The sequence below is a fragment of the Callithrix jacchus genome, chromosome 5 (genome assembly GCF_049354715.1).
Source record: "Callithrix jacchus isolate 240 chromosome 5, calJac240_pri, whole genome shotgun sequence".
Classification (NCBI taxonomy): domain Eukaryota; kingdom Metazoa; phylum Chordata; class Mammalia; order Primates; family Cebidae; genus Callithrix; species Callithrix jacchus.
The window spans coordinates 68,034,207-68,051,476 of record NC_133506.1 but is presented as its reverse complement, the minus strand read 5'-3'; the positions used below and the strand labels follow the sequence as shown (position 1 = coordinate 68,051,476).

Below are 17,270 nucleotides of genomic sequence, written 5' to 3'. Positions count from 1 at the left end.
GGGGGTTGCCCTTACCACAGTGTGATTGCTTTTAATCACCCTCCTGCCTTTCAAGGTCAGGAATCCCAAGCCCTTTATGAGCCATTGTCTTCAGTCACTGGCTGACGGAGGCTGACTTCCACGCAGAAGTTGTGTTTTCTGCCTATGTCACCTATGGCACACCAGGAACTGTTGCCACCCTGGTCACTCTAAAGAGCTACATCTGCTTCCTTGGAGTTGTTTCTGATGATGAAAAAGTCATAACAGGACTGGGTGCCTGTAATCATTACTCATGCCTGTAATCCTAGCACTTCGGGAGGCCAAGGAGGGAGGATTACTTGGGCTCAGCAGTTCAAGCCCAACCTGGGCAATGTAGTGAGACCTCATGTCAGAAAAAAAAATTTTTTTGTAATTGAAAAAGTATGGCTGGGAGTGGTGGCTCATCCTTGTAATTCCAGCACTTTGGAAGGCTGAGGCAGATGGATCATGAGGTCAGGAGTTCAAGACCAGCCTGACCAACATGGTGAAACCCCAACTCTAATAAAAATACAAAAATTAGCCAGGCGGCAGGGCATGGTGACTCATGCCTATAATCCCAGCACTTTGGGAAGCCGAGGACGGCAGATCACGAGATGAAGAGTTCCAGACCAGCCTTGCCAACATGGCCAAACTCCGTCTCTACTAGAAATACAACAACAACAAAAAGTTAGTCAGATGTGGTGGTGTGTGCCAGCGGTCCCAGCTACACAGGAGGCTGAGGTAGGAGAATCACTTGAACCTGGGAGACTCCAGCCTGGGTAACAGAGCGATACTCCATCGCAATAAATAAATAAATAAATTGCAGTGAATACAATGAAATGCTATGAAGTCACTAAAATGAATGAGATAGACACATGCAGCCCTGAAAGCCCAGCCACAGGAAGTGTTCAAGAAATACGCCATGTGAGGCCAGGCGCAGGGGCTCACACCTGTAATCCTAGCACTTTGGGAGGCCAAGGTGGGCGGATCACCTGAGGTCAGGAGTTCCAGACCAGCCTGACCCACATGGTGAAAGTCAGTCTCTACTAAAAATACAAAAATTAGCCAAGGGTGGTGGCGGGTGCCTGTAATCCTAGCTACTCAGGAGGCTGAGGCAGGAGAATCGTTTGTATCCAGGAGGCAGAGGTTGATCACACCACTGCACTTCAGCCTGGGCAACACAGCAAGACTCCATCTCTGGGAAAAAAAAATCCATTACTCACCTTGGCTTAGAAAGCATACGTAGGCTTGTCTCTTCTCTCTGTCCCTGCTGTTCCTACCCATTTCTTTCACCTGCACCTCACAAACTTTCCTTATGTTCTTATACCACTCTCAGGGTCTTCTCCCTGCTGGTCCCTGTGCCTGAATCACTCTTCCCCAAACATCACATGGCTTCCTCCTTCTCACCATTTGGTCTCATTTCAAATGTCACCACCTTGGAAAAGCTTTCCCTGACCACCTTAGCTAATCTTTCCTACTCAGTCTTTGCAGGTATCCTATTTTCTTTCTCTCTCTCTTTTTTTTGTCTCGATCTGTCACCCAGGCTGGAGGGCAACCTCCATCTCCTGAGTTCAAGCATTTCTCCTGCCTCCGCCTCCTATAGCTAGGATTACAGGCACGAGCCAGCATGCCCAGCTAATTTTTGTATTTTTAGTAGTGATGGAGTTTTACTATGTTGGCCAGCTGGTCTCAAACTCCTGACCTCTGGGAATCCTTCCATCTAGGTCTCCCAAAGTCCTGGGACTACAGGCATGAGCTGCTGCGCCCAGCCTTGTATATATTTTTATGAGAGGTTTATAGTTTTAGTTCTCACATTTATGTATTTATGTCTTTGATCCATTTTGGTTTTTTTTTTTTGTATAAGGTAGGGGGTCCAACTTTATTGCTTAGTATAAGCATTAAAATTGTATATTTCCACCGGGCACGGTGGCTCAAGCCTGTAATCCCAGCACTCTGGGAGGCTGAGGCAAGTAGATCATGAGGTCAAGAGATTGAGACCATCCTGGTCAACATGGTGAAACCCCGTCTCTACTAAAAATACAAAAATTAGCTGGGCATGGTGGCGCTTGCCTGCAATCTCAGCTACTCAGGAGGCTGAGGTGGGAGAATTGCTTGAACCCATGAGGCAGAGGTTGCGGTGAGCCGAGATCGTGCCATTGCACCCCAGCCTGGGTAACAAGAGCGAAACTCCGTCTCAACAACAACAACAAAAGTTGTATATTTCCTTTTTTTTTGACTGGGTCTCATTCTGTCGCCCAGACTGGAGTGCAGTGATGAGATCTCAGCTCATGGCAACTTCTACCTCCCAGCTTCAAGCAATTTTCCTTCCTCAGCCACCTGAGTAGCTGGGATTACAGGCGCCCACCCAGCTAACTTTTTGTATTTGTAGTAGAGATGGGGTTTCACCTCGAAGGCCTGAGCTTACCCAATCTGCCTGCCTCAGCTTCTCAAAATGCTGGGATTACAGTGATGGGCCATCACATCTGGCTTATTTGCTTTTCATTATTATTTTTTACTTTTTTAACATAAAAAAGTTAGTAAAGTTAACAGTGGCTTATTCTGTATTGTCAAGAACATATAATAAGCCTCTATTAACTTTACTAACTTTATTTTGGATTAAAAAAAAACCATGAGGCACACCATTTAGTACCACCCTCTGACAGGTGCATAAACCGGAATACCAAATTTAATAAGCATAGTCCTACAGTAATCTTGACAAATTCCCCTGTTATTAATTTTATAGGATTCATTAGTTCATTCAAGAGATATTTGTTAGGTGCTACTCTGTAGCAACATTAAGCTCTGAGAACAAAGACATGAAAGAGAGTCCTGGCATCACAAGCTTATATACAGAAAAGAAAACTGATCAATTGCAGGACGAGATGACAAATGCTAGGATAAGAGATGTAATACATGCTGGAGGAAACAGGGAAGATAAGATTAGAGATTGTGAAAGGTATTTTGGAGGAAGTTTGCTTCTTTCAAGAATTGCAAAGACGGATTAGCAGGTATGAACCACATACATCTAGCAGAGAAGACAGTTTAAGCTACCGGAACAGCAGAAGGAAAGACCTTTGGGAGGAAGGAAAGAAGTGTAGTGTGTCAGAAGTATAGAGTGTCAGGATGAGGCCAGAGCATCCCTGGAGACTAGACTGTGAAGGTAAGGCATTAAATAAAAAATGGAGCCAGGCATGGTGGCTCACACCTGTGATCCCAGCACTTTAGGAGGCTGAGGCAGGCGATCACTTGAGATCAGGAGTCTGAGACCATCCTAGCCAACATGGTGAAATCCTATCTCTACTAAAAATACTAAAATTAGCCCAGCACTGTGGAGCACGTCTGTAATCGCAGCTACTCAGGAGGCTGAGGTGGGAGAATCACTTGAATCCAGGAGGCAGAGGGTGCAGTGAGCATAGACCTCACCACTGCATGCCAACCTCAGCAACAGAATGAGACTCTATCCCCCAAAAATAACAAAAACAAAAAACAAAAATGGGGAGCATGGACCTCATCCTAAAACAGTGGGAGGCTCCTGAAGAGTTTTCAATAGGAACAGAACCATAACAGATTTTTTTTTTGTTTTGAGACGGAGTCTTGCTCTGTCACCCAGGCTGGAGGGCTGTGCTGCGATCTCGGCTCACTGCAACCTCCACCTCCTGGGTTCCAGCAATTCTCCTGCCTCAGCCTCCCAAGTAGTTGGGATTACAGGTGCCCACCACCATGCCCAGCTAATTTTTGCACTTTAAGTAGCGACGAGGTTTCACCATCTTGGCCAGGCTGGTCTTGAACTCCTGACCTCAAGTGATCCATGTGCCTCAGCCTCCCAAAACTGCTGGGATTACAGGCATGAGCCACTGTGTCTGGCAGATTTGTATTTTTGAATGTTTTGCTGTGGCTGCAGAGAACAGATGAAGGAGGGAGGGAAGAGGTCCTAAGGGAGGTCGTGGCAGTCACCCAGACCTGGATTAAGAGTGTCCACAAGAACATTGAGGCCTTGGTGATCCATGAGATGTAGAAGAGAGAGGAGGGAGCATCAAGGGTGACTTTCCTCCTTCTGACCAAGGTGACTGGATATCATTGGTTATGGCAGAGTAGGACTGGGGAGAAGACAGAGAGTTTGGTTGTGGGCAGTTTAAGGTGTTAATGGGACTCTTCCCCCCTTGCTAACCTTACCTGAACTTGGCTCTTTTCTGAGGATTCCCCTCAAGGGAAAGCTGTCTCTTCTCTCAAAGCCAGCAGATGTAGCATATTCTCCTCGTTCCCCATTGTTGAGTCTTAACTTTTTCAACCCTTTCTCCTCCTTTTCCTTCCCCTAATTCTAGCTTTTTTGTTTTGTTTTGAGACAGAGTCTTACTCTGTCACCCAAGCTGGAGGGCAATGGTGTGTTCTCGGCTCAGTGCAAACTCTGCCTCCAGGGTTCACACGATTCTCCCACCAAAGCCTCCCAAGTATCTGGGACTCCAGGTGCCTGCCACCATGCCCGGCTAATTTTCGTATTTTTAGTAGAGAAGGGGTTTCCCTATGTTGGCCAGGCTGGTCTGGAACTCCTGACCTCATGATCTGCCCACCTCGGCCTCCCAAAGTGCTGGGATTACAGGTGTGAGCCACTGTGCCTGGCCAAATTTTGTATTTTTAGTAGAGATGAAGTTTCACTACATTGGCCAGGGTGGTCTCAAACTCCCAAACTCAAGTTATCCACCCACCTCGGGTTCCCAATGTACTGGATTACAGGTATGAGCTACCACACCTGGCCAATTTTTTTGTTTCTTTTAGAAACAGGGTCTTCACCAGGCATGGTGGCTCATGCCTGTAATCCCAGCTCATTGGGAGGCCAAGGCGGGCAGATGACCTAAGATCAGGAGTTCGAGACCAGCCTGGCCAACGGTGAAACCGTGACTCTACTAGTAACACAAAAATTGGCCTGGCATGTAGTCCCAGCTACTCAGAAGGAGATGCCTGAACCCAGAGGCAGAGACTGTGGTGAGCCAAGATCCTGCCATTGTACTCCAGACTGGGCGACAGAGTGAGACTCCATCTCAAAAGAAAAACAAGCAGCTTGTCAAACTCTTGGCCTGAAGCCATCTTTTCCTGCTTGGCCTCCCAGAGTGTTGGGATTACACTTGTGAGCCACTGCACCTGGGCCCTAGCTTTTTAAAATTTTTTCCTTTTTTTTTTTTTCTGTGTTTTGAGACAGAGTCTTGCTCTTTTGCCCAGGCTAAATTGCAGTGGGGAGATCTTGGCTCACTGCAACCTCTGCTTCCTGGGTTCAAGCAATCCTCCTGCCTCAGCCTCCCAAGTGGACCATGCCCAGCTAATTTTTTTTTTTTTTTTTGAGATGAAGTCTCGCTTTGTCACCCAGGCTAGAGTGCAGTGGTGTTATCTTAGCTGACTGCAACCTCTGCCTCCCGGGTTCAAGCAATTCTCTGCCTCAGTCTCTTGAGTAGCTGTGATTATAGGTGCCTGTCACCATGCCCAGCTAATTTTTTGTATTTTTGGTAGAGATGGGGTTTCACCATGTTGGTCAGGCTGGTCTTGAACTCCTGACCTTGTGATTCACCCGCTCTGGCCTTTCAAAGTGCTGGGATTACAGGCATGAGCCACCGCACCCGGCCTAATTTTTGTATTTTTAGTAGAGGCGGGATTTTACCATGTTGCCCAGGCTGCTCTAGAACTCCTGACCTCAGCCTCCCAACCTGCTGGGATTACAGGAGTGAGACAATGTGCCCAGCCTTTTTTGTTGTTTTTTTTTTGACACTGAGTCTGGCTCTGTCACTGAGACTGGAGTGCAGTGGCATGATCTTGGCTCATTGTAGCCTCCGCCTCCCAGGTTCAATTGATTCTCCTGCTTCAGCCTCCTGAGTAGCTGGAATTACAGGTGCCCACCACCATAACTGGCTAAGTTTTATATTTTCAGTAGAGACGGGGTTTCACCATGTTGGCCAGGCTGGTTAAACTGCTGGACTCAAGTGATCTGCTCATTCTTGGCTTCGCAAAGTTTGGAGATCACAGGTGTGAGCTGCCGCGCCCAGTCAGCCCCTAGCTGGTTTGAAGTTAATGCCGTCAGCTGCAGCACTTGCTTTGGTGCTGTGACCCTCAGACCCACTCATCATGGACTGTGCTTCCTGGCTCACAGCCCTTGTCTTCCTTCTACTCCAGCCCTCCTGGGGACCTAATTACTCATGTGGGTGACCCATCAGTACCCATGCCTGTCACCCACTTGACTTCCTCTCCTCCCCTTCCCACCTGCTGGCCTATGTTCCCATGAGACAGTCTCGTCACCCAAAACCACACCACACCCTGATTCTCAGTTTCCAGACACGTACCTGACCACCATTTTTTCTCCTGCTAGCTTACTGGCTTTAGTGTTCACACCATGCAGCTCTTCCACCCCAAGACCCTGTTCTGGGTACCAGAACATCATTTCCCTCCCGTTCCCTCTTCTCTTCTGAGCTTAGAGAATAGTGCATGACTGTACAACCCTTCTCTCCAAACGCTGTCAACAAACTTGGCTGTTTATCTCCCTCCCTCTCCAGTTTACTTGCCTGGCTGATCCTTAAGCCTGAGTGAACCCAGCTATCAGTCATAACTGCACCTGAGCAGCTGAACATTACTGGAAGAAAAAAAGAAAAACCTCAATTAGATCTACATGCTGTATTTTCAGTTCATGACCACAAACCTCAAATAAGCTCTCAGCACTGAGACCTGCACCTCCGCGCCTTACACTCAGCCTGCCGCTCCTCCGCTCTGACCGCCCTCAGCACTGCTCCATCAACATCCTCCATCAAGGTCAACAACCTCTTCCCCGTTTCAAAATTCAGAGCACACTTAGCCTTTGCTTTTCTGTACTTCTCAGCGGCACGTTGCGGTTGATCGTTCCTTCCTTGTGAACGTTCCCTTCTTGGCTTTTGTGAAACCACACTAGTTTTTCTCCTCTTTTGTCTTTTCTTTCTCAGCCTCCATTGCTGGTTCCTTCTTCTCCATTTGACCTCTAAATCTTGGGGTGCTTCAGGGCCTTTTATTTATTTATTTATCTTTTTATTTTAATTTAATTAATTTATTTTTTTTAAAGACAGGGTTTCCCCATATTGGCCTGGCTTGTCTTGAACTCCTGACCTTAGGTGATCCGCCTGCCTTGGCCTCCCAAATTGCTGAGATTACAGGTGTGAGCCACCGCGCCCAGTCAGGGCTTTTTAATTTTAATTTAATTTTATTTTATTTATTGAAGACAGAATCTCACTCTGTTGCCCAGGCTTGAGTGCAGTGGCGCGACCTCAACTCACTGCAACCTCTGCCTCCCGGGTTCAATAAATTCTCCTGCCTCAGCCTCCCAAGTAGCTGAGATTACAGGTATGTGCTACCACACCCAGCTAATTTTTGTATTTTTAGTAGAGATGGCGTTTTACTGTATTAGCCAGGATGGTCTCCATCTCCTGACCTCGTGATCTGCCCGCCTCAGCCTCCCAAAATGCTAAGATTATAGGCATGAGTCACCGAGCCCGGCCGCAATCTTTTCTTTTATTTTTTTCCCCACTTTTTTCCTTTTCTTTTTCTTTTTAGACAGCAGGAGAGGTGATTTATCGAATGGTTGTTACACTCGGCCACAAGCAAACACAGAAATAGTCCAGAATGTCACGTGTCCAGGGTAAAGGACCAACATGGGCAGTTTTGGTTATGAGCAAAGTGGGTCTCAGAGGTGATGGGCGATCAGAGGTTGATGAAGTTCAAGATCCGCTGAGACAAGCTCTGAGAGTAGCATGCAGTCCACAACTTGTCCCAGCATCCCCAGCAGCTGGCATTCCATGTTTCTGCTCCTGTGGCCCCCACAGTGCAACAGACTAGTGGTTTACTTGGACCTGCCTCATTTTTCTTCTTCTGCACTTCAGCCTGTGTGGCATTTGCTTCTTCCTCTACTTGGCTCTCATGGCGTAGCGGTTTCCAAGAAAATGGCGCTCCTTTTTTTCTTTACATTTTCTTAAGAGACGGGAGGGGGTCTCATTTTTTGCCCAGGCTGGTCTCAAACTCCTGGACTCAGGTGATCCTCCCCCTACAGCCTCCCAAAGTGCAGAGATTATAGGTGTGAGCCACCACATCCAGCCCTCTTTTCAATAAAGAGCAAAATAAGCTTTAAAAAATGTAAATCCAGAGGGGTGCAGGGGCTCATGCCTGTAATCCCAGCACTTTAGGAGACTGAGGTGGGCAGATCACGAGCTTAGGAGTTGGAGACCAACCTGATCAACATGGTGAAACCCTGTCTCTACTAAAAATACAAAATTAGCTGGCTGTGGCACCTGTAATCCCAGCTACTCAGGAGGCTGAGACAGGAGAATTGCTTGAACCCAGGAGGTGGAGGTTGCAGTGAGTCGAGATCGCACACTGCACTCCAGCCTGGGCAACAGAGTAAGACTCTGTCTCAAAAAAAAAAAAAAAAAGTAAATCTGGAGGGGCACGGTGGCTCATGCCTGTAATCTCAGCACTTTGGGAAGCTAAGGTGGGTGAATCACCTGAGGTCAGGAGTTTGAGATCAGCCTAGCCAACATGGTAAAACCCCATCTCTACTAAAAATACAAAATTAGCAGGGCGTGGTGGCACATGCCTGTAATCCCAGCTAGTTGGGAGGCTGAGGCAGGAGAATCACTTGAACCCAGGAGGTGGAGGTTGCAGTGAGCAGAGATCGTGCCATTGTACTCCAGCCTGGGAAACAAGAGCAAAACTCCGTCACACACACACAAACACACACACACACACACACACACACAAGTAATCCCGATCACTCTCCTCCCAAGGCTTTTTTTTTTTAAAGATGGGTTTCACCATGTTGGTCAGGCTGGTCTTGAACTCCCAACCTCAGGTGATCCGCCCACCTTGGCCTCCAAAGTGCCTGGATTACAGGCGTGGGCCACCACACCCAGCCCCAAGGCTTTTATTTATTGAAACTAAACAAAATTCTGAACTCTTCACTGTGATCAATAGGGTCCTCTGAGATGACACCTTCCTGCCTCTCCAAATTCCACTTATAGCCTCTTTTTCATTAAGCTCTAATGGAGCTGCTCCACCCATGCTGACCTCTTTTGTAGTCTTTTTATTACTAAAAAAAAATTTTTTTTTTTTTGAGATGGAGTTTCGCTGTTGTTACCCAGACTGGAGTGCAATGGCACGATCTTGGCTCACCGCAACCTCTGCCTCCTGGGTTCAAGCAATTCTCCTGCCTCAGCTTCCCGAGTAGCTGGGACTACAGGCACGCACCATGCCCAGCTAATTTTTTGTATTTTTAGTAGAGATGGGGTTTCACATTGTGAAGGGTCTCGATCTCTTGACCTCGTGATCCACCCACCTCAGCCTCCCAAAGTGCTGGGATTATAGGCGTGAGCCACTGCGCCCGGCCCTTAAAAAATTTTTTAATTTATTTTTTTATTATTTTAAACAATGAGATGGCTGGGACTTGGGAGTTGGGGGGGAGAGGGTGATGTGGGTCTTACGATGCTGCCCAGGCTGGCCTCAAACCCTGGGCTCAAGAAATCCTTCCAACTCGGCCTCCCGAAGTGCTGGAATAACAGGCTTGAGCCACGGCATCCCACCTCACCCTTTCTAGTCTTTGTAGCAGTCGGTAATTCTCCAATGAAAATCTTTCCTTCCACTGGGCTTTGGCAGCAGCCATCTCCTCTGCCTGGCATGCTCTTCCCCAGAATCTTCAAATGCCATATCCAGTTTGTAATCTCATCCCAATTAAAATCTTTTTGAAGGACTTCCCTATCTTATCTAGAACAGACCCTATTCCTCAGTTGTTCACTCACCCTATTCACTTCTATCTTATCACTTCCCATAATCCAATGCAGATTTTTTTTTTTTTTTGGAAACAGGGTCTCCCTATATTGCCCAGGCTGGAGTGCAGGGGTGTGATCATGCCTCATTGCAGTCTCAACTTCCTGGGCTCAAGAAATCTTCCCACCTCAGCCTCCCAAGCAGCTGGGACTACAGGCATGTTCCACCACGCCTAATTTTTTAAATTTTTTGTAGAGATGGGGCCTCACTGTGTTGCTCAGGCTGGTCTCGAACTTCTGGGCTCAAGAGATCTGCCTGCCTCAACCTCCCAAAGTGTTGGGACTACAGTTGTGAGCCACCAGGCCCGAGTAAATGTTGACCTTAATACTTGTTTACTTTTTTTTTTTTTTTTTTGAGACGGAGTCTCACTCTGACCTCAGCTCACTGCAACCACCATCTCCCAGATTAAAGTGATTCTCCTGCTTCAGCTTCCCGAGTAACTGGAATTAGAGGTGTGAGCCACCATGCCCAACTAATTTTTATATTTTTAGTAGAGACGGGTTTCACCATGTTGGCCAGGCTGGTCTCAAACTCCTGACCTAAGGTGATCTGCCGCCTCAGCCTCCCAAAGTGCTGGGATTACAGGCGTGAGCCACCACGGCTGGTCGTTGTTTACTTTTTGACTGTTCTGTCCCACTAGATGTTCATGTCATGAGGGTAGGAACCTGGTCAGTGTAGTTTACACCTAGACCTCAAGTCCTAGGATTGTGTCTAGCTCGTAGGAGTTGCTCAATAAATGTTTGTTAAATAAAGCAACACAGTTAGACAGCTGGATGTTCACCAAGGCTTGAGGATCAGCCACGAAAGTAAAATGGAAAGGGAGGGAGACAAACAGCCAAGTTTGTTGAGGGTGTATGGAGAGAAGGGTTGCAGTTACTATTCTCTAAGCTCAGAAGAGAAGAGAAAACAGGAGGGAAATGATGGATGGTGAAAAGGTGGTACCCAGAACAGGGTCTTTTCGAGGCAGAAGTAGTACTGCATGGTGCGATCACTAAAGCCAGTAATCTGGCAGAAGAAATGGTTAGGGTGGGTGACTGGAAACCAAGTATTGGGGTGTGATGTGATTTTGGGTAGTGAGACTGTCCCACAGGAACATGGAAAGGCCAGCAGGTGGAAAGGGGAGGAGAGGAAGTCAAGTGGGTGACAGGCAAGGCTACCGGATGGGTCATCCACATGGGTAATTAGGTCCCTAAGGTGGAGGGCTGGAGTAGAAGGAAGAGAAGGGCTACCAGGCAGGAGCCAAAGTCTGTGATGAGTGGGTCTGCGGGTCACAGCACCAAGTGCTGCAGCTGATGGCGTTAACCTCAAAAGTGCTAGGGCCCAGGTGCAGTGGCTCACACGTGTAATCCCAGCACTCTGGGAGGCCAAAGCAGGAGGATCCCTTGAGGCCAGGAGTATGAGACCAGGTTAAGCAACGAAGCGAGACCGGCCTTCCCGAACTTGGTACCTAGTCACACGGGTCAGAAGGAGAGTCACCTGTGGTGCGCCCCACTCTTTCCAAGGCCTAAATATTCTTATGGACACTCCTTAATCCAAGCCCGAGTGACTGCCACAATCTTCATAAGGGTCTCCAGACCGCTGGTCTTTTTGCCCTTTTTTTTTTTTTTTGAGACTGGAGTCTTGCTCTTGTTCAGCCTGGAGTACAATGGTGAAATGTTGGCTCTAACTCCCGAGTTCAAGCAATTCTCCTGCCTCAGCCTCCCAAGTAGCTGGGATTACAGGTGCCTGCCACCACACCCAGGTAAATTTTGTATTTTTAGTAGAGACAAGGTTTTGCCATGTTGGTCAAACCAACATGGTTTTGCTGAGGCAGGAGAATCGCTTGAACCTAGGTGGTTGCGGTGAGCCAAGATTGCGCCATTGCACTCCAGCCTGGGCAACAAGAGCAAAACTCTGTCTCAACTATCAATCAATCAATCAATCTTAAGAAACTAGGAATAGGCAGGGCGTGGTAGCTCCTGACTGTAATCCTAGCAGTTTGGGAGGCGGAGGCAGGGGATTACCTGAGCTCAGTTGTTCGAGACCAGCCTGGGCAACACAGTGAAACCTCCTGTCTACTAAAAAACAAAAAAAAGTTAGCCTGGCATGGTGGCAGGTGCCTGTGATCCCAGCTACTCATGAGGCTGACCAGGTGAACCCAGATCGCCCTCCTGCACTCCAGCCTGGGCGACAGAGCAAGACTCTGTCTCCGAAAAGAAAAGAAACTAACTAAGAATAGAAGGAAATTTCCATGATTTGTTAAAAGCTATCTATAAAAAAATTTAAAGCATAAGACTTAAAAGTGAAACAGCCCCTTTGGTCTATTTAGTAGGGGGCAGTGGTTCATACCTGTAATCCTAACACTTTTGGAGTCTGAGTTGGAGGACTGCTTGAACCCAGGAGTTTTGAGACCAGTCTGGGTAACATAGAGAGACCCCTGTCTCTATAAAACAAATAAAAAAATAGCAGGGTATGGTGGTGCGTACCTGTAATCCCAGATACTAAGGAGACTCAGATGGGAGGATCCTTTAAACCCAGGAGTTCCAAGCTGCAGTGAGCTATGATCATGGCGCTCCAGCCTGGGCGACAGAGAGAGATGCTGTCCATAAAATAATAATAATAACAGGGCCGGTAGCGGTGGCTTAATAATAATAGGGCCAGACGCGGTGGCTCACACCTATAATCCCAGCACTTTAGGAGGCTGAGGCGGGCGGATCACTTGAGGCCAGCAGTTTGAGTTCAGCCTGGCCAACATGGTAAAACCCCATCTCTACTGAAAAATACGAAAATTTGCCGGGTGTGGTGGCACGTGCCTGTAATCCCAGCTACTCGGGAGGTTAAGGTAGGAGAATTACTTGAACCTGGGAGGCAAAGGTTGCAATGAGCCGAGATCGCGCCACTGCAGTCCAGCCTGAGCGACAAAGCGAGACTCAGTTTAAAAAAAAAAACAGGAAACTTTTTGTGCACTCTTCATGTAAAGAGAATTGTCAGCATATATTGCCTCTATTTTGGTGTTTGGTTAAAATGCGGCACACCACGACTGACTTCGGCTTTCTAACAATGCCTAATTCGTACAGTATGTGGCAGTGTTAGATGGTTTTTGGGCGCTCGCCAACGACTAGATAGTTACCACTTCTTTCGGCGCCTTCACTCCCGCTCCCGTATCCACGGCTTCTATCCAGAGGCTGTGTCTTGACCCTCTGCGACCTCTTTGTCATGGCGTCCGCGACTTGGGCTGGCCGCCGGCCGTCGACCTTCCCAAAATGGCGGCGACCGGGCCGACTGCGCCCAGGGGGCGGGGTTCCGCCGCCGGGGGCGGGGCGGGAGGCCGCAGGGTCGGGCTAGCTGGCTGGAGGCTTCCCAAATCGGCAGTCTGAGCGCGCCTGCGCCGAGCGGCCCTGCGCCCAGTGAGGCAGTGGCGGGGGAAGGCTCCGGTGGGGCCGACGGGCGGGTTGAAGGAGGGAAGCGGGCGAGCAAAGTCCCAGTGCGCGCCGCGGCAGCCCGGGCATCCTCCCCTTCCGGGCGTGAGTCGCTGTGAGAAGACGTGAAGCGAGCGGACTCGCACCGGCAGCGAGCGCCGCTCCCGCCGCCTCAGCCCGGCCTCCTTCGGCTCGGGTCGCGGGGCCCGGGTTCCTCAGCACACCCCGCTCCAGCCGCCCCCAGATCCTGTCCCCAACCCTTCGGAAGCCCCGGCGCCCGCCCGGGCCCTCGGTGGGGAGGATGACGGAGCTGCAGTCGGCACTGCTACTGCGAAGACAGCTGGCAGGTGAGCAGGCGGGCGGCTGGGCGCCAGGCCCGCGGCGATCGCGGACAGCCGCTGCCCGGTCCCTCCTCTCCTCCTGTCGGGCCGGCGGCCGCACGGCCGAAGGGGCCCGGGCCTGCGAGGGTGGGGACTCGAGGCTCCGGTCCCGGCCGGGCCCAGTCGTTCTCGCCCGGCTCTCGGAGGGCATTGGGGGCGGGGACGCAACCCAGCTCCGGCCCCGGGGGTCGAGAGAAGGCGGCCCCCGCCCCCACTGTTGGGTAGGACGTTGCGGGGGAGGGGCTGAGTGCGGGTCTCCCGGTCTGGGCCGCCAGTCTGGAGGGGCGGGTCCCGGGCTCAGGTGCTGCCGGGGCCGCAGGACGTTCGCTGCCGGGCGGAGCGTCAGGGCCCAGAGCGGCTGTGAGTCGTAGGCTCGGTGTCTGAACCGCGGGGGGCCAGGGCGGGCGGAAAGGACCGGCCTTGGCGGGATAGGTGAGGCGCACAAAACTTCTCCCCGGGCGGCGCTGGGTCCGCGGAGCTGGGGCCGGTAACAAAAGCGCTGGCCTCCACGCGAGCGCGCGGGTGCCCGAGACCCTGGCGGGGTGCGGTACGTCGCCTCGCCTGCCTCCGCCTGGCACGGGCTCCGGCTGCGCCGCTGGCTGGGGGAGGGTAGAAGCGGGCCGCGGGGACAGCCGCTCGCTGGCGGGCTCGGGGCTTTGTGCTCGCCGAGATTCCGGCTCCTGCGCAGGCCCGCAGCCCCCGGAGCTGCGCCCGCCGGCTCAGGCCGGGGGCGGCAGCCGGGTCTGCCTCACTGAGGAGCCTGCGGCCCCCCTCCCCCATTGTCCCGGCCTCTGGCCGTTTGCGGCTTCCAGGTTGACTTTTTAGGCGGTTGGCTCCTACTCTGCTAGGACTGTGTGCGCGGAGCATGCGCACTGGAGACGTACGTGTGCGGAGTGGAAGGGGGAGGCGGGTTGGTGGCTTCACAATGCCGCCCCACGTGCTGCCAGATTTAAAGAGAAATGAACCAGTAGTTACCCCTGCTGTACAATGCCCGGCGTGTGTCATTCTCAGTTCAAGGGATCCTCCCCTTTCCCGCTCTACAATCAGCAGCCCCTAACCCTCAGCAGACGCCAAAGACTGGAATGATGAAATCTGTCTTTGAAATATATTTACTGAGTTTGAGGTGCTCCTTAAATCACCTTTATGGCATCTCAAGGGAAAGGTTGTCAGGGGTTCTTACGGATTGTATAATAGGGTTTATTATTAGACCATGAGCAAGTAGGTTTGGACAAGTATTAAAGTTCTAGATGCTCAGGGGGAGTTACTTGGAGTGAATGGAGATACTACAGGATACCCATCACAAATAATGTATTGGAAAAGGAATTCGGCCAGGCGTGGTGGCTCACGCCTTTAACCCTAACACTTTGGGAGGCTGAGGCAGGTGGATCACCTGGAGGACAAGAGTTTAAGACCAGCCTGGCCCACATGGCGAAACCCCTGTCACTACTAAAAATACAAAATGTTAGTCGGGATTGGTGGAGGGCACCTGTAATTCGAGCTACTTGGGAGGCTGAGGCAGAATTGCTTGAACCTGGGAGTTGTAGATTGTGCCATTGTATGACAGCCTGGGCAACAGGGCCAGACTGTTAACAACAACAACAAAAAAAGGCAATAAGAGAACTCTATTGCATCTTGTTTCTGGAGTGCAGTGGCGTAACTGTGGCTCACTGCATCCTCCGCTTCCTGGGTTCAAGTGATTCTCCTCCCTCAGCCTCCTGAGTAGCTGGGATTACAGGCAGTGTGCCATCACGCCTTGCTCATTTTTTGTATCTTTCAAAGAGACAGGGTTTCACCTTGCTGGCCAGGCTGGTCTTGAACTCCTCACCTCGTGATCTGCCTGCCTTGACCTCCCAAAGTGCTGGTCGCGCCCAGCCACATCTTAACATTTGTAAACACCTTTTCTGTATAGTTTTTTGTCTGGAGGATGGATTTAAGATTTCCCTAATAATTCTTTAATCAGTGAACTATTAAACAGCATTCAAGTACTAGGTATTAAAACAGTACTGAATTCTTACATAATCGAAGATAAACATTTTAAACGTGTGAAAGGAGTTATGCATTGCCAAGAAAGTAAAATAAGACATAACAGTGTCAGCGGTAGCAATGTGTCAAAACAATTTCCCACCCGTTTGTGAACCAGCTATAGATTTTAATGGTAACTTGGTTCCATTTTGGACTCTCTTTTTATTTTTTGACAATATATTTAGCAAATATTAATAAAACATCCCAAAGTGCTTTCTTAATGATTGACTTTCTGATGGGACACACTAAAATATACTTTAAGATAGAGGAGAGAACAATTTAATTGGTAATTTTTCAGGCGTCATTACGAAGTTACTTAGCTGTAGATTTAAGTTTTCCTGCCTTGATCAGAAACAATGCGATTGTTTTTAGTTTTGTTTTTTTTTTTTTGAGTTGGAGTTTTACTGCTGTTACCCAGACTGGAGTGCAATGGCATGATCTCGGCTCACCGCAACCTCTGCCTTCTGGGTTCAAGCAATTCTCCTGCCTCAGCCTCCCTAGTAGCTGGGATACAGGCACGCACCACCATGCCCAGCTAATTTTTGTGTTTTTAGTAGAGATGGGGTTTCACCATGTTGACCAGGATGGTCTCGATCTCTTGACCTCGTGATCCACCCGCCTCAGCCTTCCAAAGTGCTGGGATTATAGGCGTGAGCCACCACGCCCGGCTAGTTTTTTTTTTTTTTTTTGAGACAAAAGTTTCAAAAAAACTTTTTGGCACAATCTTGGCTCACTGGAACCTCTGCCTCCCAGGTTCAGGTGATTCTCCTGCCTCAGCCTCCCAATGCTTGTTACCACACCTGGCTACTGTATTTTTTAGTGGAGACAGGGTTTCACCATGGTGGCCAGGCAGGTTTCGAACTCTTGACCTCAGGTGATCCACCTGCCTTGGCCTCCCAAAGTGTTGGGATTACAGGTGTAAGCCACCACGCCCAGCCCACTTTTAATATTTTCTTAAAATTTTGAAGCATGTTAACATACTCAAAATGTACAAAGTAGTAGGCCAAGGCAAATGCGTTTTAATTGATGTGTAAAAATATCAAGTTTATTGGAAAGATTTGATAACTACACACAGTGAAATAAAAGCCTTGATTTGTTTTGTTTTGTTTTTGAGACAGAGTTTGAATTTGTCACCCAGGCTGGAGTGCAGTGGTGAGATCTCAGCTCACAGCAATGTCTGCCATCGGGTTCAAGAAATTCTCCTGCCTCAGCCTCTGAGTAGCTGGGATTACAGGTGCCCCCTGCCATGCCTGGCTAATTTTTGTATTTATAGTAGAGATGAGATTTCACCATGTTGGCCAGGCTGGTGTCGAACTCCTAACTTCAGGTGATCCACCCACCTTGGCCTTCCAAAGTGCTATGATTGCAGGTGTGAGCCACCGCCTTTCACCCAAGCTGAAGCATGGTGGCACGATCTTGGCTCACTGTGACCTCCACCTCCCAGGTTCAAGTGAATCCGCGCACCCCTCTCCCCCCAGTAGCTGAGATTACAGGTATGTGCCGCCATGCCAGGCTAATTTTTGTATAAAATCTCCAAAAACTTAAAACGACAATGGCCAACTACAGCTACATTTATTGCACTCCTAGTCTGTCAGTCCTTAAGGATTTAAATTAATTACTTGGGAGAATATATTGGATATGTTTTGTTGATAAC

General features: G+C 49.4%; 2 protein-coding genes across 7 annotated transcripts in view; one reads left to right on the top strand and one right to left on the bottom strand.

Moving 5' to 3' along the window:
- Positions 1-6,471: 6,471 nt before the first annotated feature.
- LOC128932080 (uncharacterized) lies at positions 6,472-14,452 on the bottom strand. 2 transcript variants are annotated; one of them, XR_008481452.2, is made up of 3 exons: positions 12,926-13,063; positions 12,282-12,374; positions 6,472-6,607 (listed from the first exon to the last, which is right to left on the bottom strand). XR_008481452.2 is itself a non-coding variant. In XM_078372528.1 (2 exons), the coding sequence occupies exon 1, from the start codon at positions 13,743-13,745 to the stop codon at positions 13,137-13,139; it is 609 nt and encodes a 202-aa protein (XP_078228654.1). In that variant the 5' UTR covers positions 13,746-14,452; the 3' UTR covers positions 7,493-8,688; positions 12,926-13,136. The 2 variants fall into 2 exon arrangements, 1 of the variants encoding a protein (XP_078228654.1); XM_078372528.1 differs by lacking the exons at positions 6,472-6,607; positions 12,282-12,374 and adding an exon at positions 7,493-8,688 and having other exon boundaries at positions 12,926-14,452.
- The window catches only part of UBE2G1 (ubiquitin conjugating enzyme E2 G1), a 108,352-nt gene continuing 104,247 nt past the window's right edge, over positions 13,166-17,270 (top strand). For 2 of the 5 annotated variants that reach the window (XM_078372532.1, XM_002747845.7), the window contains exon 1: positions 13,166-13,561. In XM_078372532.1, the coding sequence (XP_078228658.1) occupies positions 13,516-13,561 (46 nt within the window). In that variant the 5' untranslated portion in view covers positions 13,166-13,515. Of the gene's footprint in view, positions 13,562-13,867; positions 13,955-16,734; positions 17,110-17,270 lie in introns of those variants that run through there. The other 3 variants (XM_054255644.2, XM_078372533.1, XM_054255648.2) reach the window with 3 other exon arrangements.